At 40.0% G+C, this 24,259-nt stretch overlaps 1 protein-coding gene across 5 annotated transcripts in view; it reads left to right on the plus strand.

Moving 5' to 3' along the window:
- The window catches only part of TASP1 (taspase 1), a 70,832-nt gene extending 46,862 nt beyond the window's left edge, over positions 1 to 23,970 (plus strand). For 4 of the 5 annotated variants that reach the window (XM_081906427.1, XM_081906426.1, XM_081906429.1 and 1 more), the window contains 4 exons: positions 3,679 to 3,789; positions 13,183 to 13,293; positions 13,901 to 13,974; positions 22,575 to 23,970. In XM_081906427.1, coding sequence (XP_081762553.1) covers positions 3,679 to 3,789; positions 13,183 to 13,293; positions 13,901 to 13,974; positions 22,575 to 22,667 — 389 coding nt within the window. In that variant the 3' untranslated portion in view covers positions 22,668 to 23,970. The remainder of the gene's footprint in view (positions 1 to 3,678; positions 3,790 to 13,182; positions 13,294 to 13,900; positions 13,975 to 22,574) is intronic. The other variant, XM_081906428.1, reaches the window with a different exon arrangement.
- The last annotated feature ends 289 nt before the right edge of the window (positions 23,971 to 24,259 follow it).

The following is a 24,259-nucleotide window of genomic DNA, read 5'->3' on the forward strand; positions in this document are numbered from 1 at the left end:
GGCTTGCAGAAAGAGGGCCTGGGTTTTCATTTCTCCCTCCGTTCAATAGGAGCTGCTTTCATGTTTGAAAATTGAAAACGTGTGTGTTTCAGTGTGGTGTATGAATGTGGGTGCCCTCTGACACACCTGCTTCTAATTTCCTGACTTGAAAGGAAAGCCCATCAAAAGAAGCAGAAAACAGTTTCTGTGACATGCTGCTCTGAAACCCTTTTGCTTTACAGAAGTTCTTTGCTATGCCCATCTTTATTCCATTGCTAGATGACTCTGAGGTGCAGGGCTGGAATAATAAGTAATGTTTTACTTTATCCTATGCTGAGGTTTTTTTAAGGCTCTTGTTGTGGTTACTTTAAAGTGCAGAAATCTGCTTAGGGGGAGAGCATGGTGTAGGTGCTGGGCTTTGTGACAAGCTTAAACGAGAAACAATACATATGGTAGTAAATGGTCATGTAAACTGATAAAGCGGGTTACACTGTTAACAGTTGAACTTTGCATGTTTTCAGTGTTTCACTGTAAAATACCTGAAACACTGCCAGAACTGAATGGTGTGCCCTCTATAAATGATTTCCTGGCTTAATAATGGCAAAGCAAAAGATGTTAGATGCATTTTGAGGACTACTGTAATGTACACTGTGCCTGTAAATGCTTCCTCCAACTTTGGATGCAACTCATTATAATGAGTAAATGAGAACCAAACTCCAAACTGCAGGAGATCCACACGGTTTTTACGACTGTAAAATCATTAAAATTCAAGTACAGATCCAGACTGAGAAAGGTCTCACCTTAAATGGCTTGCTAGCAGAGGAAGGTCTTCAGTAGGTTCTGAAAAGACAACAAACGGTGCCTTGTCTAAAATTGAAAAGGGAGGAATTTCCAAAGGGTAGTTGCCATGATATTAAATGTCTGATTCTTACATGGTGTGAAATGGATTTCCTGATGATATGGTATCTGTAGAAGACCCTCCCTTGCCTGCAGAGTGCAGTGTCCAACTGGGTTTATAAGGGGTGAGACAATCCTTCAGGTATTGACATTGCACATAGTGCACAGAAACACCTCACAGCAAAATTACTCATTTGCAGTGCAGAGAAATCAAATCCAAGCAAAACCTTCCATATTACTTCGAGGTAGGATGTTCGGATGAAAACAGGCATGGCAACTGCATGACATGATTCACCTGCTGAAATTCCCTCTTCTACACAACCATTAAAGATGCAGCAGCCCTGTCCTCTTTTTCATATGGCCATCCTATCTGAAGGTAATGTAACTTTCAGCATAATCCTAAACATTTTTTTAAAAGAAAATCCCATTATGGTATGTGTGTCTAGGATTGCAGCCTTTGCCAAACAGTCATAACACTGGTAAGATGACAGGCCAAATACTGAATTCACAGATTTTACTGAAAGGATTGAAATGAGAGGAAATATATGGTGTAAACCAACCCAGAGCACTTGAAATCTAGAGGGGAAGGGAGGAAAGAAAGCCAGGTAAAAATAAACTGTTTTGAGCGACCTGAATACATCTCATTCAGGTACCATTCCAAAAGCATCTGATCACTTACAAATCTGGGTAACCTCTCCTGGTGGTTTCTTATCCTTTATGTATACCTTATGGCCATATCTGGAAGGACTTCCAGAGTCTTTCTCTGGAATTGTGCAAGTCCTTCACATTGAATCCATTTTAATGGCTAGAAGTAAGTTGGAACCGTGAGATTTTGGCTGAATTTATGGGGATTAAACAATCTTGGTGTGTGTTCTCCTTTTAGCCCAGTATATTATGAGCCAAATTAACTTAAAGGCGTGTTTCTTTTCTCTCTCTTTTGTCCCTTGCCAAATAAAAATATTTTCCTAACATATTAGTGCAGTACTGTATTGAAAGTAGACAATCCAGTTCTGCAGACGCTTTGGGATACTGGTGGCGGCTCACACAACTGAATTATTCTCCATTCAAAAATGATGTCTGGGAAGTCTAGACCCTAGTTTTATGTATGGAGAGAGAGTTCAGTTACGTGAGCACTTGGAGTCTGAAGTGGTATAGTTCAGACACAGATTTGGTGCAATCTGAGAGTGAGGCCAGTATTTAGAGACACTCCTGTGTTGCATGTGTGGTAGAAATAAGTCGTTATGCAAGGTTTATTTTGTTTTCAAAGCATAGAAGTTAGTCATAGCTCAGGTAGAGCATTTACAAGGGAGGAAGCCACAACACACATGTTTTCTGTGGCATACTGGGTTGTTTTTTTACCAGCCGTGCATTTATGGATAGAATGCGCAAAAATGATCAGCATAAAATATATTTCTGCTCATCTGCCATCGGCTGGTAAAGTCAGAGGGTGTGTCTTTGCTGCCCGGCTGTGTTCTGGAATTCCTTGAAGTCTGCCAACAAACTTGGAGGTGAAAAGGACTGGGTGTATTACAGCTGGCAAACTCTTACTGCCGAATCCAAGGTTTGCGGCTGACTAAATTTCTGGGATCCTGTCTGTTCCATTCAATTTGAGAAACAGGTTCACCGTTACTCTGTCTGAGCCCATTGTAGCACAGTTATCTCCACAAGCACTATGTTAGTCAGCTATCATTGTTGTTACCAGCATTCATGCTGAAAAAGATCTGCCACCTTGAATGAAGCCTCTGTCCTGAGAATGGCATTGGGAATAAAGTTAATTAGGAGCATCTGTGGTCTTAAAAATCACAGAAATCATAACTTAAATATATTGAAATGACAAAGCAAAGGTGCTTGCTGGTGTGCTTGAGTCAGACACCATTCTGGAAAATGTTCTGCCCTACTTTCATTAAAGTACAGTGGTACCTCGGATTACAAATGCTTTGGGTTATGCGTTTTCAGGTTGTGGACCGCAGGAAATCCGGAAGTAACGGAAAGGGTTACTTCCGGGTTTCGTCACTTGTGCATGCGCATAAGTGTTAAATCGTGTCACGCGCGTGTGCAGGCGTGGCGCTGCAGGTTATGAACACTGCGGGTTGTGGACGTGCCTCCGTTACGGATTACGTCCACAGCCCGAGGTTCCACTGTACAGACCTAGGTGTAGCTTTTTAACCCTTTAAAATGGGAATAGGAGGGTTTTCCAATCATTGGCTTTCCTGGCATCTGGTTGAGGTGAGTGAGAAGAGAAATGTTGCTTTAGTTATACTGGTTCTTAACCAGTCCCCCTAACCAATCTGTGAAAATTCTGACGTCAAAAGGATTTCTGTATTTCTAAAACTGATATATCTTTAACTGATGCACAACTATGCTTCCTTGAGTGTCTGTATAAATTGGACTTGACAGTTAATTGATAAAAAAGGTCTTAACTTGACGCTAGGGGAGGCATGAATGAGAGAAGGATTATCAAACACTTTGTACGTTGGCACTTGAGGCCTAAATAAGTGGGCCTTTTCTTGAAAGTAAGCCTGTTGGGTTGTACTTGACACAACAGCCTTCCCTGTGCTGTGGTATCCTAAGTCATTGTGAAATACGAGTTAATAAAGAATAAAACTGATGCCTTCACTTTTTAAATGTTTTCTTTTCCTTTGCATTATTTTCCTGCTTTGTTCATATGTCTTAACTTTCTGAAACCTTTCTTGGGATTTGCGCAGAGACAATATTGCAATGATTTGCCCCCAAAATTTGTGTTTAGTGCTTTCCCCAATCATACAGATATAGGTTAACCGTGCTTGTTAATGTTTTGTATAGGTTGTGGGGAGCACCTTGTACGGACCTTATTGGCCAGAGAATGTTCGTGTGCTTTGCAAAATGAAGATGCTCATCAGGCTCTACTAGAAACTATGCAAAACAAGTTTATTAGTAAGTACAAGATTTGTTAGCAGATCTTTGATGTGGCTAAGAGCTGGTGTCTATCTACTTCTCTTCTGATCCTCCCAGTGTTCCACTTCACAAACTTCCTAGCGTTGCTTCAAGTGGGTATTCTTAGAATGTCCCCATGCTCCCTTAAACACCAAGAAGCCAGTGTTTCATAGTGCTGGTTATTGGCATTAATGGAGTTCACCTTCTGTGTTAGATGGAGACAGGTGTTGCTTCACATCTGCAGAGCAAGCAGTTTCACTTAAACCTTTTACTCTGCACAGGCAGTTTTTAGTAAATGTTTTATAGAGCAAGTGAGGTGAGTCTTGCCAGAGGTGTAGCCATGTTGTGCTGTTGTTGCAGCAAAAAAAATGAGGCTTGTGACACCGGGAAGAGTAACACCTTGATTAGAGCTTTAGCTTTTGGGGACTAATACCTGCTCAATGCAATGCAGTCTAGTCTATTTGGGGGGGGGGGGTTGAACTTCAAAGTTCCAGAAGACTCTGTTGTTTTTGTCTTAAGCCTGTTGCAGCAGAAATAGTTTTGGTATGTTAGGGGGTCTTGTGACACGAGCCGATAGTTATAGTGTGTATAACACAAACATGAAATAATTCAGAGTATAAAGTAGGCAATATTGAGGAACATCTTGGTGGCTTTTGTGTTTCCTACTTTTTTTACTTCAATACCTTTTCTTCTGTGCTATCCTTCTAATTCTTTGATCCCACCTGCTTTGTTGTGTTGATGTTTGAAAATGAAAATGTGTAGGTGGTTGAATGTGTAAGAGGTTCGCAACAAAATCCTAAGCCCTTAATAGAAATGGAATTTTACCCAAAAGTTGTAACGGATTATGTTGAAGGGATGTGTGCATGTGTTGAAAATATGGATTAAGAATGTTTCTATGAAACCATTTCAACCTACTTCTCGTTGTCTTAAACTATTATGGCTACTAGTACTACTATTTTCCGTTTGGGATAGCTTGCTAAATATGGGCAACTTTTTCTGTTGAAAGTTTGCCATTAGGTTTTAGGCAAGAAAAAGCCCTTTCAAGAATTGACAGAATGAGGATTACTGAGTAGATTTCTTGTCATAGTAGCAGTGTTTGAATTAGAATGATCTTGTTTTGGCTTGGCTCTCATTATTCCTGGAAATATGTGTTTTATTTATGATTAAAAGGACATTAATGCTCTTGTTTTATGTGAGGGCTCCTAAAAAAGAAATCTGCCTTCTTTGCAAAATCTAAGATAGCCCTAACCTCTAGTTTGTCTTCTGTCACATTAGTCACCAAAACAAACAATGGAAAAGTGAATGGCTCTTTAACTTGATTAAGACCTTGATGTAATTTTAACAACATCCTGAATAGTTTCCCTCCCCAGTAACTACTTCACAAAACACTACTGTATTTTTATAAGAATGTTTATGAAAGGGATGTTTAGAGCCTTTTAAAGTACAACACATGCCTTTCTGTGCTGATAACCTTGTGTGAAGGTGGGGGGAGCCCTACTGTGTTTTAGCTGAAATGTTGAAAGGGAACTTTTTAGAGACAGAATATTTCAGTGTTGGGTCCAAAGAATCCTGAAACCCCAGCATATGGTTTGCTAAAAGCTGCCGTTTCTCGGAATCGGCACAGCTAACTTTTTGCAAAAGTACACCTAAGAGGTTATGCAAAAATACTGGGCATATGCTGAATAGCTCTTTTCTTAAAAACTTTCCTGCTGTTGATTTTAAATGATACAAAAGTTTGCTTGAGGTGTAATGTATGATGCAGGTTTTCCCTCTCCTATGAAATAACTGTGAATAAAATAGGCTAATAGCCTTCTTATGACAGTATGACTTGTTCTCTAATTTAATTTTTTTAAAACAGTAGCATGCTTTATGGTAACATTAAAATGTCTACTATAACAGTACGGATCTTTAGAGAAATAATAGCTCGGCAAGAAATAACTGAAAAGGATAGTCAGAACTGAAAATATTAGCCTCAAGAGCAGCTGAATACAGCTTTTTTCCACCACACTTCTGCTGATGTTCCTTCTCTCTCCCCCTCCCCAACTTTTTTTTTCAAAATTCAGATATCTACAGAGGCTTGGGAATATTTCTTCCCACTTAGGAATACCTGACTTAACATCTGGATTTTTTAAATTAAAAAAAATAGGTGATGGGCAGAATTAGTGGCAGATGGTCTTTTGTCATCTGATATTTATAGCAAGCACTGCGGAGGACATAAATGATGATTGAGTTAACAGTAGAATACCTGGTTTGTTTATTTTTTTTTTTATACAGATAGTTCAATGAAGATGTAGGATGATGTACACAATGGTCTGATGCAGAGTGGAAATGGTATTCTGTATACATAAGCATATTTCATAAAGAACAGTGGATTTTATAACTCGTCTAGTCCTTTCAAATTCAGCCAAGTTTGTGGAATGCAGCTTGTGGAATGTTTATCCTGTTTTGCACGCAGGCAGATTGGGAAGCTAACAATGGAAATATGTGTAGAATTGCATGTAAAGTACTTTTAAACCTTTGGAAACCTGATAGTGGTGTTTTTTCGTGTGTGTGTTTTTAATGCTTGCATTGTTTTGCAAAGGGAGTATTTATTTGAATCTTCTCCTTGCAGTTTTATCATTTTGTGGTGGCTGCTTCTGTGGCCAAAAAGGATGCCCCACCTCCAGAATGAAGCAGCTGTCTTGCTGTCCCCATGGTATCATCATTCATCAGGCATAGACAGATGGAAGCGTTCTAAATAGTCCTTTACCTTCAGATATACTTTTTTTTAACCAAGAGAAGGAAGGAGGTCCCATCAGCTAGCTCATTGTTGATGCCCCACCCTGTAATTCTGTGTGGGGATAATCCAAATTGCCCTAGAGAAGCATTGAGGAGAGCAACAGACCTATCAAAGGTCCATATAGTTTTGGGGTAGCAGCCTTTCCTTTTGGTTGATGACATCTAGCCAGGACACCCTCTCACAGAGCTACAGTTCCCAGCACTTTTAAGCTACAGTTCCTACAATTCTTTGGGTGAAGCTACAAATGTTAAAGTGATAAAAGATTGCTTTAAATATATGGTGTGGGTGTTAGTCTAGGTCTGTCAATCAAAACCTTCTTACTGGCTTTCTCTGCTGTCCTGAAGTGCTCACCCTGTTTCCTTTGTTGTACCACCTCCTTGATGATATAAAAAAGGGGGAAATGTTAACCAGTGTCAGGGAAAGTTATTATTATTTGTTTCTGTGCAGGACGCCTAATTAACAGTAGCTAACAAGTGAGTTTGTTTTTGTTGAAGAAAATGCTTTCATTTCTTCAATATACTCTGAAAGTACAAAATGATTTTTAAATTGTAAGTATGGAACTTCAGGCATACTGAAACATGCATGCAGAACCAAGCATCCTTTCCAACATTATCTTGGGCACGCAAGCGAATTGTTTTTTAAAAGGAAAATGGAAATTCCTTCATCATTTTTCTCCATGAAACTCATTAGCTAGCTTGAAGCCTTTTGATTATGGAACTTTAGAACCCTATAAAGTCTAGTTTAAAAAGTACACTTTGTTTTCAGTTCTGACCTAGAAACAGTAACACATGCATTCACATCATTAAGATGGAAAGGAAAAACCTTTGAGTGGAGACCTGGCTGTTCCAGCCCCCACCTCGCCAAAGCGTACTCTGAAGTAGGTCTCAAAACCCACTGAAAGCTTCCTTGCTGTACCCCATTGCTTGTTGCCATGCAAGCGGAGCCAAAGGTCTATTGAATTTTTGGATTGTTTCCATCTAACTTGGTTTAAAAGCTGTTCTAAAAAACAAACAAAACAAAACCTTGGAATCTGATTGGTACCAAAGAATTATTGGCATGATCATCTGTCTCCCTTGAGCATATGCCATCTAAACCGTGCGTTGTCCCAACTAAATATTGCTGTTGCATAAAGGCAATATTTTTGTGTGATAATTGATAGCATTTAGCCAACCATTTTTCTTTAAAAGAAAGTATTTGTGTACACAGTTCTGTAGGATGAAAACTAAACTGGTGATCCGTATAAATTTATTAGACTTACTTTTGGCATTTGTTGCATTACAGACACTGTAGAGGCTGTTGAAAACATTTCCGAGCAGTTTCTAGCACAAATACTGCTTTGCAGATGTTATATTTGTACCTGTGCACATACAGTATAATGTATAGCCTTTAAGACTGACAACAGACACTGCAGAGAAGAAAAACACTTTGTCTTACGTATCCAATTTAATATTGCAGTATGTTGATCCACATTCATGTTTCATAAAGTTATGACAGAAAACTCAATTTGTATGTGAATACAGGTGTCTCCCCACTTATGCAGGGGTTACGTTCCCAGGTACTGCGTGTATATGTTAAATAGTGGGGAACACCATCTAAAAAGCCTGTAAACACCCTCCAAAAGCCTGGAACCTCATGAAAAAAACCCCTTTAAAAAGCAGCAGCACTTAACAGACTGGCGTGAATGGAGGCTCTCAATCTTTCTCATCGCTGGAGAGGACAATGTGGAAACAACGGCAAGGACGGTGGGGTAGACTGGTACCCTGAAAGGCCTGGCTCTGATTCAGAGGTAGACTTCTTAGTGCTTGGCTGTGGGTCATTTTTGCAGTTTCCCTGCTCTTTACGGACCATTTTTGCCGTTTTTGTGCCTTTTTACAGTTTAAATTGTTTGCTTTATTTCCCAGCACTGTGCATATAGGCGGTCGCACATGAGTCAAAATGTGCGTAAGTGAGGAGACGCCTGTATTTATCTGTGTGTGAGAATAATAAAACTAAATGGGATGGCGTGCAGTCTGTTCTTGATGGTAGATACCAAGGAGTCAAATAGTACAATAAATTAACTGGTTTTATGTGTGTACTGATTGATACATGTAGACCAGCATCAAACCTAAGAATTCATTTTCTGTTAATATGAAGCAGAAACTAATCAGGTGAAACAAAATTCTGATCTTGTTTGACAGCTGTGCTGATCCATTGGGGCAGGGGGAATTATTTTGGCTGCTGTCCTTTAGAGCTCCTTTAGGATTTGGAGATGCCATTAGGACTACTGGTTTGTTTTGCTTTTTTGCCGTCAATTTTCTACCCTGCTTTTTGGCTCAAAAGAGTCCCCAAGAGATGTTGCATCTTGTTGAACCTTTGGGCACATCAGAAATTTTGAGAATGCTGTGGGTATCAGCATCTCTGGCTTCTCTTCTCCCTCTTCCAGGTCATTTCTCCTGTCCCTAGACTGAAAGCATACACAGATGATTCACAGTTACAAAAAGCAACAGTGGTACTCACTACTGAGGAGGGTGGCTGCCTTTTAAACTGAACACTGGCCTATCTCTTCAGCAGCATTAGCTGCTATTATGAAAAGTGTACAGAAAGTAAAAACTCTTGCCCTTCCATGTTTATGAGGTTCCTTTTTGGATCAGAGCCTAGATCTACTGCATCCCTTCCTCCAGAAAATAATGTAATCTTCTCAATAAAAGTTTAGAGTTGGGTCCCCTCCCCCTACACAAATCTGGGTAACATTTCCCCTCTGACCACCCTGTTGATGCAAATCATGGTTGCTGTTTACTATGTGTGTGTATTTTTGAGTAAATCTTTATTTATGAACAGGCTTAGATGTTACTATGCAGCTTGAAATGTAGTAGAAATATTTATATTTCAAACTTCAAAGTCTCAAAACACTGCTAGTAAAAACTTCAGTGAATTCGAAAAATGGAGTGACAAGTATTCTTGAACTGCTGTTCACTTTCCGCATAGTACTACTGCTACTTCTTTTACTTGATGGTCCTGGCTACAAGACCTTCCTAGTCACAATTTATATTAGCAAATACCCAAATTCAGAAAGTGTCAAGATGTTTCACAAATGGATTTTCTTTTATTGACACCCCCTTTCCTTCCCGGGAAAGAGATGGTGCGTCTCAAGTAATTTCACATGCATGTAGGCGCACATCACATGGTACATGTTTTCTCCTTACACAGTAAAGATGCTTTGGTATGGAAATGACATGTTGCAAAGTTTCCTTTATTGCACTAGAATAAGTAAGAATGAGGTTAGGACCCAGGAATTTCTTTATTGAATATGAACCTAATAAAATTCATTCAGTAATTAACGTTACTCAGCTATGTTAGTTATTAAATAGTTACGGTGGGGAAATGTTGCTTTTAAAAAAGAATTGGGAATAACATGTTGGAAATTCATTGCATCCTAGAGCATAGTAACATGATAGATGGCAAAGAGCATGATAGCTTGGTTATGTAATCATTTATATGTCAGAATTATTAATTAACGTTAAAAATTGTATTTGAAGTCTTCCTGTTTTTAGTATTTAAAGCTTTCCCCAACCTGATGCCCTCCAGACTTTGTTGGACTACAATATCCATCCGTTCTGACCAATGGTCATCCTGGGGTAGATGGGCATTATTCAAAAATATGTTTTTGAAGGTGGGTGGAACCTGCAATCTGTTTAGATAAATTTAAATCTTCAGCAATCCAGAATGAAGGGAAAGCCCATGAGCAGGCTGCTGCAGCCTTTCTCGAAATTATTGTAAACAGAGTAAGTTCCCTCTTTGGCTTTTGAGGAGGGGTGGCAAGGCATATTGATTCATAATGCCGGCCATAAAAAAATTGTCCCTTGAAAAAGTCAGACATGCCTGGGTAGTTCAGTTGGTTAGGGTGTGGTTCTGATAACACCAAGGTTGCAGGTTCAATCCCTGTATGGGACAGATACATAGATGATCCTCAGGATCACTTCCAACTCTACAGTTCTATGATTCTATCACTGTGAATCTCCTAGGTCTCTCAGATACTTTTTGGGAAGGTTAGGGGGTTCCTGGGGTCTTTGTGTTCATTTGATAGATCATATTTCCCACCCATTTTTAAGGTTCTGGAGCCTGGATTACTCCTTATTTGTCAGGCCCGGCCTCAAAGTTCCTGTTTGTGAGCCAGGCTCACATTGGTTCCTAGGTTCTGTTCAGCGGCTGAGTTTTTATCTGTGAAAGGTAGCTTATCAGTTAAACATTTTGCCTCCTCAAAACATTGGTGCTCCTCAAAAGTTAAGCACCGGTACTGGAGAAACTAATTGTAGCTGTTACTTGGAGTAGTAATTAGCTCATGGCTTTGTGAAATAGATTGAACTATATCCCTAAGATTAACGTTATGTTACCTTCATATCCTTAGCTACCCAGGTATGTACTGCAGACATATCTTGCAGCAATCATGAAGCAAACAGTGCTTTCTCACATTTCGGTTGTCCTAGCTAGAGGCTTGAAGTTTAAAATCTCTCTCATTCTTCCCGCATGGTGAAGAGATTGGCTCCAGTACAAGCACTGTTACCCATGCAAATAGCAGAGGTTGGGGGGCTGCTCCAGATTAGAGTTGTAGCAGGGAGCAAAAGGTTAATGCCCACCTCCAAGTGCTTGCTTTTTTTAAAAAAAAGCCTGCACTCCCAGGCTAACCATATGACAGTCACTTGTAGTGTGTCCCTAAGTTTTCACTTTTTTGGTGTGGTATAAAGTAATCTTTCCATGAGTGGAAGGACATCTGTTGATAGTGGTCCATAAAGCAAGTAAAGTTAGTTGCACTTAAAGTCCCATAGAAATCAGTGGACAAGCTAGTTAAACAACTTGACTGGGCTGCCACCTAGATTGATGTTTCTAGCTTCACCCCACCCCACAAAAAAATACGGTGTTAATATTTAGAGTGCTCAGGATTTTACTTGACTAATTGCTAATTGATTTGTGGAATCTCAGGAACTTTTCTGCTAGAGTGTGACAGTCTGTGGAATGGATACCAAAATCCTTGAGCACTTCTTTTGGGATGGGTGTAGAGACTGAACTTTGTTTCAGGCAGTGCTGCTGCTCAAGGCCTCTTGACCTCCAGCAGCTTTTGCACAGGATCTACATTCAGTGTTTTGTACCATCTTTGTGCAGAGTACTCAAAGACCTTATGATGAAAAAACACATCTTTGTCCAAGGTTAAAAAAATTGTCAAAAACGTACGTTTTTCTCAAATAAAAATAAATGAAATGGTTGTGTTTCAGTGTTGTTGCTCGATATTTAGGGCAATAAACATTTAGCAAATGTGTGATCAAAGACTTTTTGGCCTTAACTAACTTGTTACATTTGCATTTAATCTTGTGGCTTAAGATGTTTAGGTCATATTTAAACCATAAAATACTTTCCACGTTCTGAAAGCGTATGACATTAATTTCAAGTCACACAAAAGGGGAATGCATAAGTTTTATTTGGCTAATTTAAAAATAATTACAGCTTCTGGTATAGCACCTTTTTTCAAAAAAGCATGTTTTGAATTTGAAAGGAAACATTTGTCAGACAGTTGTTTTCTGCTCTCTTGCCAACGTTTCTGACGGGCTTCTCAGCACGGAAAGCACAGGATGCAAACAGCAATGACTTTGGCCAGCTTTCTTTAGTAGTGGGTACTGCAACTCGTAGAAGTCCCAGTAATTTAGGACCTGCTGTTTATTGTCACTTCAGTGGTAGCGTGCTTATTCTTCTTTGAAAACACAAGAAAAGAATGTTTCAAAATGCTTTGAAGAGTGGCTGAAATGCTTCAATCTGAGTGAGTGATCCATGCCTCTGCCAGTATGGGATGGGATTCTGTAGGGAGCCCCTGGGCCTAATGCTGTCTTCTAGGCCACTCCTCTGTCTGAGGCCATACCCATCAGTGGCCCTGCTCTATGGCTGGAATGTGTGTTACTGCCAGTTGCTTGCCTGGGTGGAGAGATGTGTGTGCAGAAACCTCTGACTTCTCTATGGCTCGAATGTGCTATATAGTACTCCTTGGTGTACAGAGGTTAAGAATCTCCACCCACTTTTGTCTCTGGCTTTGCCCACCACTTGCCTGCAGCCTCCAGAAGTTTGCCCAAGAGGAAATGTGACCCTTGAGCTGGAAAAGATTCCCCACCTCTGCTATAGGGCTTAATTGGATCCTCCCTCCCTTTCCTATATGGTGCAGGGTATACCGGAACACAAACAAGCTCTTAACTTTACATGTGTACTGAGTAACCTGCACAACCTTGGACAGGAGTGAGGTGGTTGATTCTACATATGGGAGACACATGTTGGCCTCTTGGGGAAGATAATGACCGCATGCATTAGCATGCGCCTTGCAGTAAACGCTCCTGGTTGAACATGAATTGTATCTTTTATCATTTCCTCTAATGAGAAATGTAATGGGCCTAATTTGATGTGAAGGACAGAGAAATGGGACCACCAGCAGACAAGGGAGATTTTTTATTTTATTTTTTGCATACTCAAGTGATTCCTCAGATACACAGAAAAATGCTACTTGTTTTAAAACATATGGAGGCAAATTTGTACTATATAGTGCACTTATAAAAAAATCGATTTTCATTGTTCTCCCCCCCCCGCCCCAAATTTCTACCCAGGTTCACCTTTTCTAGCCAACGAGGATGGTGTTCTCGGAGGTGTGATAGTTCTTCGATCTTGTCGGTGTTCTGCAGAGTCGAACTCTCCGCAGGATAAGCAGTCTCTACTAGGTAAGTGTGCGAAGAAAGCCCTACTGAATATCTTATTTTTAAGTTCGTTAATTTAGATATATTACATTAACTACAGCTTGTGAGAGCTGGGGGAAGATGAATGGACGTCAACAAATTACAACTGATATCAATTAGTTATAGCCCATAAAGCTGTCTAAATGTCAGAATTTTACTATTGGCTGTTTCCAGTTTTGTTCCTTCATTTGCGGAAGATTGCTTGTTCCATGAAAGGTTTCCATGAGTGAAAGCAGGAAGAAAGCCGTTTTTGCCAATTATTCTTTTCTTACTCTGCCCCCTCCCTGCTTCGTGCTACCTGACATTCTGTTTTCAAGGGTTCCCTGAGCCCCTGCAATGGAATGTGACTGGGAGAGTGCAGGGTGCTGATGGGGAAATTGGTGAAAATTGCCTCTTCTATTCACCAAAGACTATGGAGGATAGTATGTGGCTAGGGTCTTCTACTATGCTCTCCTGAAGGGAAGACATGGATAATCCTAGCTATCTGCCTGTAATTTAGCATGATTTCTCTTGCTATCTGTGAGCATGGCTCTACATGGGCTTTCTTTTACACTTAATAAGTAAAGCATTACTGTTGTGTTTAAACCCATAGTAGAGTTCCTGTGGAGTCATACAACAGAGAGCATGTGTGTCGGGTATATGTCAGCACAGGATGGCAAAGCTAAGGTAAGTCACAAATAATACTTAGCACGTGGGTAGGCAAACTAAGGCCCGGGGGCTGGATCCTGCCCAATCACCTTCTCAATCCGGTCCGCGGACGGTCCGGGAATCAGCGTGTTTTTACATGAGTAGAATGTGTCCTTTTATTTAAAATGCACCTCTGGGTTATTTGTGGGGTCTGCCTGGTGTTTTTACATGAGTAGAATGTGTGCTTTTATTTAAAATCCATCTCTGGCTTATTTGTGGGGAATTTGTTCATTTTTATTTTTATTTTTCAAAATATAGTCCGGCCCCCCACAAGGTCTGAGGGATAGTGGACCGGCCCCCTGCTGAAAAAGTTTACTGACCCCTGACTTAGTGTGTAAAAAATTGTGGTTATCTTGGGGTGTGTTTTCTCCCTATCCTTTTCTTGTACCAAAACAAAAATAAAGGATGCTGAAGGGTTGTAAATTTCCTGGTTGAATTTGGATTCTATCTTTACATGTCCATACCAAGCCTTGGCCCAGTTCAGATATCATGGCCATGCTATTTGTTCAATGATCACAGGTGCTTATTTGTGCTTATGCACCATCCCCTTTTCCTAAGTTGTTCATACCATAGGCCATAGGGTGCTCCCAATTACTAAATTATGCTTGGCCATGATGTCTTGAGTGGGCTTCTTTCTAGCATAGGTAAAAGGTAAAGGTACCCCTGCCCGTACGGGCCAGTCTTGACAGACTCTGGGGTTGTGCGCCCATCTCACTTAAGAGGCCAGGGGCCAGCGCTGTCCGGAGACACTTCCGGGTCACGTGGCCAGCGTGACAAAGCTGCATCTGGCGAGCCAGAGCCGCACACGGAAACGCCGTTTACCTTCCCGCTGGTAAGCGGTCCCTATTTATCTACTTGCACCCAGGGGTGCTTTCGAACTGCTAGGTGGGCAGGCGCTGGGACCGAGCAGCGGGAGCGCACCCTGCCACAGGGATTCGAACCGCCGACTTTTCGATCGGCAAGTCCTAGGCACTGAGGCTTTAACCCACAGCGCCACCTGCGTCCCACCTCTTTCTAGCATAGCATACCTGAAATAGTGACTATAAGGAATAGAAAATGAATAGTGTTCTTCTGCAAATACACTTAAAAAAAAAAATTGGCAATAGCATTTCCTTTTGCTCCTTCTGCTTTGTCAAGTTGAAAGTTGCATTCAGATCTTTGACCTCTAAATACTTTTGGGATCAGAGTTATGGAATAAAGCAAAAGTAGATGCACTGATGAAGTGAAACTAATGTAAATAAGTTTCAATGGCTTGTAAGAAGATGAAAGTGGTGGGTGGAAAGTTAAGCCTGTCTCTGAGAAAGCTAAGGAACAATAAGCCTGCCCATTGAATGGTCTAGATACAAGCAACACAACTATGTCTGGGTTGCTTTTTAATCATGTGTTTTCAGTGAGGAAGTAAAGTTAAAGAGACAAGGTTTTCCTTTCAAGCTTTTATTTTAACAAGTCATATTGCAAGCCAAACTAGTACAGTTCAGTTGCTGATTTAGCCATATGTGAATATTTTATGGCATTGTACAAAAAAATACAATAAAAATATTCCTTATCAAAAGGAATCTGCCACTTTGATGCCGTGCTCTTCTGGACTTGTGTTATGACACTTGATATAGATTCAGAAAAAGAAGACATGTCAACCCTTCAGCTTGCACTCTGCGCCCTTGTTCCTTATGACAGCTCACAGTATCGTTTCCTGCATCCAAATGTCTTTATGCCAAGAAAAATGGCTTATCTCCCTAATTCCCAGAGAGTCAGTATTTTGGGAGAGAGGAGTGCTAGTGCTACTACTGCTTTATTGCTAGGCAAGTTCAGAGTTAGATTAGAAGTACTATAATCCTAAACTTTATGTAGTACTCGGGTAGTATGTGGCTTGAAGGCAGCCTAGGAGGCATTGATGCTAACAAGGCTAATAGCTCAGTTTGCCCAGAGATCTTTTCCTACTTGCAGAACCTCCATTGGACATCTGGTGTGCATTGTTATCATACTGCTGGCAAATTCTCCAGCTGGCAATTTTGATTGGGCTGACAGACACAGCTGCTCTTCTTGGTTCACTTTTAAATTATGCTTGTGACCTTCCTTTAGGAGAGTTAATCCATCTCTTTCTTTTGAGCCTATGGCTGCAAATGTTTTCCAGAAAGTAAACCGCAAATGTCATGACCACTTAACTGCTAATGCTTAAGAAACCAACTGCTCTTGTAAAAGATGGATTTCTGTGTTCTTGGGAGTTGAGACAAACTTAAAGATGGCATGTAGAACTAAGAGAGTGCTTTTTTGTATAAAACAAGGTGCTGGTACTCATATATTGATAAAAGTGCTGAGTGTGCCAGCAGAAAATAGATGCGAAACACGAGGAAAAAAGAAGAGCTGGTACCTTAAAATAATATTTGGTGTTTGCTAAAAGACTGTTCTTTTCTATATGTTGCCTGCTTAGTATGCAATGCCTTTGGCATTAGATGTAGTGCATCTGAAAGAAGCTCTAGGAATTTCTGTTTTTAAGAAAATAGGCAACAGATTGTGCTACAAGATCTTGTTGATGGATTTCCCTTTTATTTGGAGGTTTGCCTTCAAGAATAGTACTTGCCATCATGAGGTGTTTTTCCATGGGCCTGCACTCTCTCTCTCTTTTGACCAACCACCTAACAATAGAAGCACCAGACCCAGCAGTTTGTCCATTGGCTGCGGTTACTTTTTGGTTGGCTTAATAGAAGTAGACAACAAGAGCAGCCTGGCTGTAAATGGCTAATGATCAAGGTTTCGATTAAAAAATAGTAGCTCTCTGAGCTTGTAACCACTCTCTTTTCCAGCAACTGTATTTAGTCTGTCTTAAAATACACTTTTGAGGAGGAAGATGGGAAATGGTTGGTTGGGAGGAAGCAACCCATTTGCCTGTGGAAATGTTATTTTGGGCTACAGTTCAGTACAGCTCGCTTTCGTGCCATTTCTGTCCTTCGGGGCAATGCTTCCTAAAATTAGCGCTGTGTTTCTTTGAAAACAGCATTGAAATAGGCATTTGGAGAAGTCTGATTCAGATCTTCTTGGAGATTATAGAGAGGCATAAGTGAGTGCCTGAGGGAAGCGTTCGTGGTGCAGTTTCACTGTGGGTTCATGTATGGGTGGTAGGAAGGCAAGTGCTTATTATTGTGGGGTGGGCTCTTGTTCCTTTTGTTAAATGCTCTACGCGGTTGCCAATAGCAGTAATGCAATCCCTCACTGTACTTTTTTGTGTGCTTGATGGTGGACCTCACTCAGCTTCACCTAAGCTTTAACACAGGGGTCAGCAAACTTTTTCAGCAGGGGGCCAGTCCACTGTCCCTCAGACCTTGTGGGGGGCTGGACTATATAGGGTGGGGGGAATGAACAAATTCCTATGCCCCACAAATAACCCAGAGATGCATTTTAAAGAAAAGCACATATTCTACTCATGTAAAAACACACTGGTTCCTTGACCGTCCACAGGCCGGATTTACAAGGCGATTGGGCCGGATCCAGACCCTGGGCCTTAGTTTGCCTACCCGTGCTTTAACACTTCCAATCTGATCTGATGAGCACTAAGCTCCACTTGTTGCCTTAGTGCTTCTTTCCAAGCTTGTTTACGTAGGACTGTAGCATATATGTGTGTTTAAACTGTAGCCCTCTTGTTTGTTTGGAAATATCAGAGATTTCTAAAACACAATTTTAAGGAAGTACAGTTGGGGCGCTTCCTCAAAGTTCTTGCCGTGTAGACTGCTACTGATCAGGTTTCCATCCACTCCGTTCCACATAATCCCAACGCTACTTTTCTCCCCATTTCCTCAATAGTCAGCATTGTGAGAACACTAAATAGGTTTACTTCTCATTGGGCTGGGTTTCTTGTAAGGGGCATCCCTCTTTAAAGGTGACTGTGGGGTGCGGCGCTCATCAAGCTTCAGGGCGAGGGAGCTGGCGTTTTTTCGCAGACAGCTTTCTGGGTCATGTGGCCAGCATGACTGAACTGATTCTGGCACAACGGAACACCATGACGAAAACACAGCGCACGGAAACACCATTTACCTTCCCGCCACAGCAGTACCTATTTATCTACTTGCACTGGCGTGCTTTTGAGTTCCTAGGTTGGCAGAAGCTGGGAGCTTACCCGTTGCGCAGATTTGAACCACCGACCTTCTGTTCGGCAAACCCAAGAGGCTCAGTGGTTTAGACCACAGCGCAACCTGCTCTTGAATATATATATTCTGTGTGAAGCAGACTGAGGTGGTTCTTTCTCTTCCATTTTTATATAGATGGCATATAGCTATCATTTCCTGGTTGTCATCAACAAGACTTTTATTTTAGTTTTTATTCCCCAGAGAGGAGAGAGAGCTCTCCATCGACATCAATGTAGATATTAAATATATCCATCTTCCTCTTCCAGCACTATACTCTCGCTCTCTCCTTCCCACCCAGTTATCAGTTTTTAAAATCTCTTACTCAGTATTCCAGGCTACTAAGTTATTATAGGGCTGTATGAGGGGAGAGTTCGGGAGGGAAAATGAATTGGCCCCTTTAGGGTTTTTTTAGCATCTTATGATTACCACGACTCTGCCAACCTAGCAGTGGTGTGGTTTGGGCTTATAGTGACCCTAAAGTATGAGTATGAGAAGAGTCGAACTGGTACTTATGCCCTTTTCCATCTCCCTCCTCAAAAAATACCTTGGTGCTTATTGAAAATCTAAAAACGTCAGAATCCATGGGTTTGAGGTATTTCTTTTTTTAATATGCAAAGCAAGTGTTCTGAAAAGAGACAGTAATTTTATCATGCTGTGAAATAGAACAGCTTCTTGTCATAGTAACACCTGCCACCTGTAGCTAATTGGCTGGTATCCAAGTAACACTTTTGTAAATGCATGTTCTCCAGAGATGTTAGGACTCTGAAATTTTGATACAGTCAGAGTTGGAATATAATCGAGACTCAGGTGATTTATGTTTTTAGTCAGTCTAGTATGAAGTCTAAATTTTGAATACTAATAATGGTAGATTTAAATTTTGGTCCAAAGAAAAATAAAAGCCAAACTCATAAACAAAAATCTGTATGCTGCAGTTTTTTCAATGGATGTTGGTGCGACGACCCCAGCCCACCCTCCAAAAGGATTTTGCAAATCAAGTATTTGATATCATTGACCAATTCAATGAGCAGCTGTAGTATGCATTCAGAAGCCAGATGTGGGCGGAATTCCCACATCTGTCAGGACCCCAGTAGTGTTTTGTTGCCACCTCTCAGCAGATAGTAATTGCCAGTTTTCAGAATGAAGCCTTGCATCGCCTCCTGGTTCCCTTGCCTTGATGGCTGCCATCAAGTGTATTAAGGGCTGAAGCCACTGTATGTACACATGACGGTTAAACGGGTGGAGGCTGGGATATCATTTAATACTGCATTTAATACCCCTTTCTCTGGCTGTGCAAGGAGGAGAGGGACTGTGAGTGTGTTGCGCAAGCAGGTGTCTGTGTGCAAATAGGATACAACCGTTATTCCTGCTTAGGTTTGAGAATGCTAACTGGGCAAAATCATACTTTTCACAACTGTTAGTAATGCCATTCTTTTCACTGTGATAGCTTAAGCTTCTTCAAATGCAAGCCTTAAAGTTCATATATGTGCATTTTCCTCAGTGGACTTCTTAAGGTGCTTTTTCTAATAAAAAAACAACATCCTTTTTTGTAGTTTTATGTGCTTTGTGAAATATGTCAATGTGATTCATTTCTGAACTCTAATCTATTCTCTATTCTGAGAACTCTGTGCCAGCTCTCAGCAACATACTGGCATTAGTTTATACAAGAATGCTTTGTTCTTGTGCTAGAAATATATAACTGAAGCCCAGTGCCTATGTGTAGTAAACAAACGTAAGTGAATGTACATAATGGGGGTATGCATTTCTGCCATATGGCAGCAGAACTGCTGAAATATGCATGTACCACTGTGTAATGTGTTCATGCAGTATTCCTTTCTTACAGCTTGCTTTCTGTATGAACATATTGTTTCAAACTATTTATGGTGTCCATAAATTAGCTAATACTCATTTATGAAAAACTTCATTGTCTAAAAATTAAAAGGTTCCTATGTCCTTTTGTGGGGTGGGGAGACATGTGTTCCTTTGATTTCAAGATTTGGAATACACCCTGTGACCCAGTTATACTGTTAAAATGATTGTGACTGCCTTGAGACATACTGGTGACTTGTTTTATTGAAGCTTTAAAGCAAGCAAAATGTATTTTTCATTTCAACACTGTCCCTTGCAATTCTATCAACTTGTTTTATAAAATGAAAACATTAGTATAATATATTACTTTCTTCCAAGGAGCTCATACACTGTTCTTTTCTCTCTCCCCACTGCTTCCCCCCAATTCTCACAACAATTTTCTGTGTTTATGACTGGCCCATGTCCATCCCTTGAGCTTCATGGATGAGTGGAAATTTGAACTTGGGTCCTAGACTTGATTGATTTTGATTGATTGATTATATTTCTATGCCGCTTTTCATTCACATGAATCACAAAGCTCCTTACAAGCAATAAATAACAATAATAGAACATCACAAATGCAACACAAATCATACAGAATGGTTAACAAATCATCAGTAAAACAGTTAGGAATCTATAAAACAATATTTTAAAAAACTAAAAAAAAGAGAAAAATTACAACAAAAGTCATATTGTAGGATTCAGAAAGTACTACAGCATTCGTAATCTATAAAACAACAAAATAGCATCCAAAAAATAAACTAAGCACTGTTGAATTCATACAGGCACTTTCCACACCTCCATGACTCATAATCTTTCACTCGATTCAGTCCCTTAAAAGACACATACACACAATGCCCATGGCAGCAGCTCTAACCACGTTAAGAGTGCAGGTGTAAATAGTCATAGTGTGAATTTGGCCTAAGCAGGCTGCGTGACTAGCTAGGGATCTGTTGAGAATATTTGCTGAGCACAGACCTGTCCTCAGTTCAGCAGACTTTTCTTGAAGGCAGAGCCAAACCTGTGTAACGTAGTTCCAGTTACAGATAGGTAGCCGTGTTGGTCTGCCATAGTCAAAACAAAAAAAAAATCCTTCCAGTAGCACCTTAAAGACCAACTAAGTCAGTTCTTGGTATGAGCTTTCGTGTGCATGCACACTTCTTCAGATACCATCTGAAGAAGTGTGCATGCACACGAAAGCTCATACCAAGAACTGACTTAGTTGGTCTTTAAGGTGCTACTGGAAGGATTTTTTTTTTGTTTTGACTGTGTAACGTAGTAATCAATCCAGACCTATTTCTGCGACGTCTTCCCTGGTATATAATTTGGATCTCTGATTATCTGGAGTGACTTTCCTTCTTACTCACCCATTAGCAGACCATAAATCTAAAGCCCATTGATGTATTTTATGCCCATATTTCCACCTCTCTCCAAGTCCCCTGTTTTCAGCACAGTGGAAGCCAGAAAAATGCTACTGAAAAAAACCTGCAGTTTTCCAGGAACTGAGTAATATATTCTCCAAATGTCCATTGTGTTGAGACATTGTTAGATTCCTTTCCAACATTAAGTGGAATGTCTGGTTGTAAAGGTTGGTCTATGCCAGAGGAAACCAAGATGGTCTCCTCTAGATGTTGGATCCCATTCAGCATGGCCAATGGTTAGGGATAATGGGTGTTGACATCACACTGGCTGCCACTTGTATACAGTGTTAGGTAGACAATTTGATATATGCCAGCAACTCTTGGAACTCACAACAAGCCTTCTCAAAAAACTGTATTGATTCATTCATAGGAAGACATCCTTTGAAACGTTAGCGCTGAATCATCCATTAAAAAAAAATATTCATTTTGTGCAAAAGTATATATTAGTAATGCGCTATTGCTGATATCCCGCCTCCTGAACCTTCATGTTTGCTGATTTTAAACCAAAAGCATCCTAGTTTGTGTGCAAGAAGAGGGATCGAGTCATAGCATGAAAGAAAAGTGTAAAGGGTGACTGACTGTTGTGCTAAAATAGCAAAGCACAGTTAGCATATTAAAGTATATTTAATAAACTTATTCCCATGGTGCATGTGCACATCTGTGTATGCACACAACACACACACACACACACACACACACACATTGTGCCATTGTAATGATGAGTATTAAAATAGGATTATATTTTTCTAATACAAGTTAATCATTTACTAAAGCATAAATCAGTTTATGTACCTTATTTAATAATCATGTATCTTGGACATGTTAGTTTTTGGTTACAGTGGTACCTCAGGTTACGAACTTAATTCATTCCGGAGGTCCGTTCTTAACCCAAAACCGTTCTTAACCTGAGGCGCGCTTTCGCTAATGGGGCTTCCCGCTGCCACCATGCGATTTCCGTTCTCAGCCTGGGACAAAGTTTGCAACCCGGAGCAACTACTCCCGGGTTAGTGGAGTTCGTAACCCGAAGCTTTTGTAGCTCAACCTGAGGTACAACTGTTCCTGAGGCTTCATGCTAATGAATGATAATTTTGTTATCTATTTTTGTTTTGTCTTTTGTCTAGTGGCTTTTTAAAATCAGTCTGAAGTCTCACCAATTTCTGTCTTGTTTCCTGATTTCTCACCAATTTCTTTGCAGACCCACATTTCAAGACTTCCCCCTGGAGCTGTGGCGGGGCAGTCAGTGGCCATTGAAGGAGGAGTCTGTCGGCTGGAGAGCTCAGCAAGCTGAACCGCTCCTTGTCTGGTCAGCAAGCAGAGCACAAATCCATTATGTATATTAAGCTCCTTGGTGTTTTAACAGATGTTGAGGATTTTACTCTCATTTCATATTCCTTATTGCAACCACGTGCACCCTAACTTGAAACAAGTGCTGCTGTAGCTTTATATTCTTTGTTTGAATGTATATGAGAATTTGTCTCCCAGTGGAATAGAAACTCTGTTCCCAGTTGTGCAAATGAAAATAATGTATGGATAATCTAATGTTACGAAACATTTTTATGTGTTAATCGGTTAGCCTATAAGAAAATAATGCCCTAAAATTCCAAGGGAAAATGGTTAAAAATTGTGCGGTTGTAGCAAATGTTGTTGTTTCACATTGTGAAGCTAGAGGCTTCTGAGCTACTTGGAATACAGAAGTGACCAAATGCTCTTTACATTATTTAATAGTTTCAGTGGGTCCAGTGGTATCTTAAACATGTTCTTTTTGCATATAATATATATAAACAGTGATTGGTTTCAGTGAAACAATTTGGAGGTGACTATGGCCTGACTTTTTGTTCTTCCCTATTCAGTTGATGGTACTTTTTTGGCTTAAGTATTGCATACTTCAAGCTGTTATAGGTTATGAAAGGCTCTGTAAAGATAACGTACAGTCATGAAGTCGTTACTTTGTGTATAATGGAATATTGGAATGTAAATAAGAACAAAGTTTATTGGAAGAGTCAATATTATCCTTTGGTTTAAATATATTTTTAAGAGAATGGTGTAGAAATAAACATGATATTACTGGATAAATAATGTAAAGTGTATTAAATTGATGATGAAGAGGACCCTAATTCTACCTTTCTTCGTCAGTTCTTTAAATTCCAAATTTGTAGTAAAGGTATATAAATGTCTGCAATTATATTTACATGTTATGAATATAGAGTTACAAGTGGCCTTTTGAAGAATTTATACAGCCAAAATTCATGATATTGCATCATTTTATATACATGATTCTTAGATATGAGCTCATTTTTCTTTTTGTTTCAGGATCTTCAGCTGTTTAATTGTTTGCATGTTTACAGGGATGTAATGGCTTAGAACAATCTTATTGAGTACTTGATGAGCTGTCAAAATAGACTAAGGGAATTTTATTGGAGATTTTTTATATTGTGTTGAAAGATGTTATATGCAGCCTTTAGAAATAATTGCTTGGTATCATCCAACATATTCTTAATCCCACAACCAACTTTCCTTGGCAAATTGATGTGCCATCACTCTGTTTAACTTCACAAATGAAAGGAAACATTATTAAAAACTGATTTTAATCAGGTTCATTCTATTTGATATGTAACGCATGAAATCTCAGTGGTAAGAAATATCTGTTGATCTTTTATTTCAGTTACGTATTTGAACATAATGTCTGCTGGTTTGCTAAACTTCATCACAGGAGTTGTGCCACAATAGCTGCATTTGGGTGTCTAGGTGCATGAAACTTTAGCATTAAGCCTATCTGGAAATGGGATCAATGCAGCAATGCCACACATTTATCTTCTCATCCAGAACAGGCATAGGGAGAACCATTTTTGTCTGGTCTGAAAAGATGCCAGTTTTTCACAG

The sequence above is a fragment of the Podarcis melisellensis genome (genome assembly GCF_964234715.1).
Source record: "Podarcis melisellensis genome assembly, chromosome: 3".
Lineage (NCBI taxonomy): Eukaryota > Metazoa > Chordata > Lepidosauria > Squamata > Lacertidae > Podarcis > Podarcis melisellensis.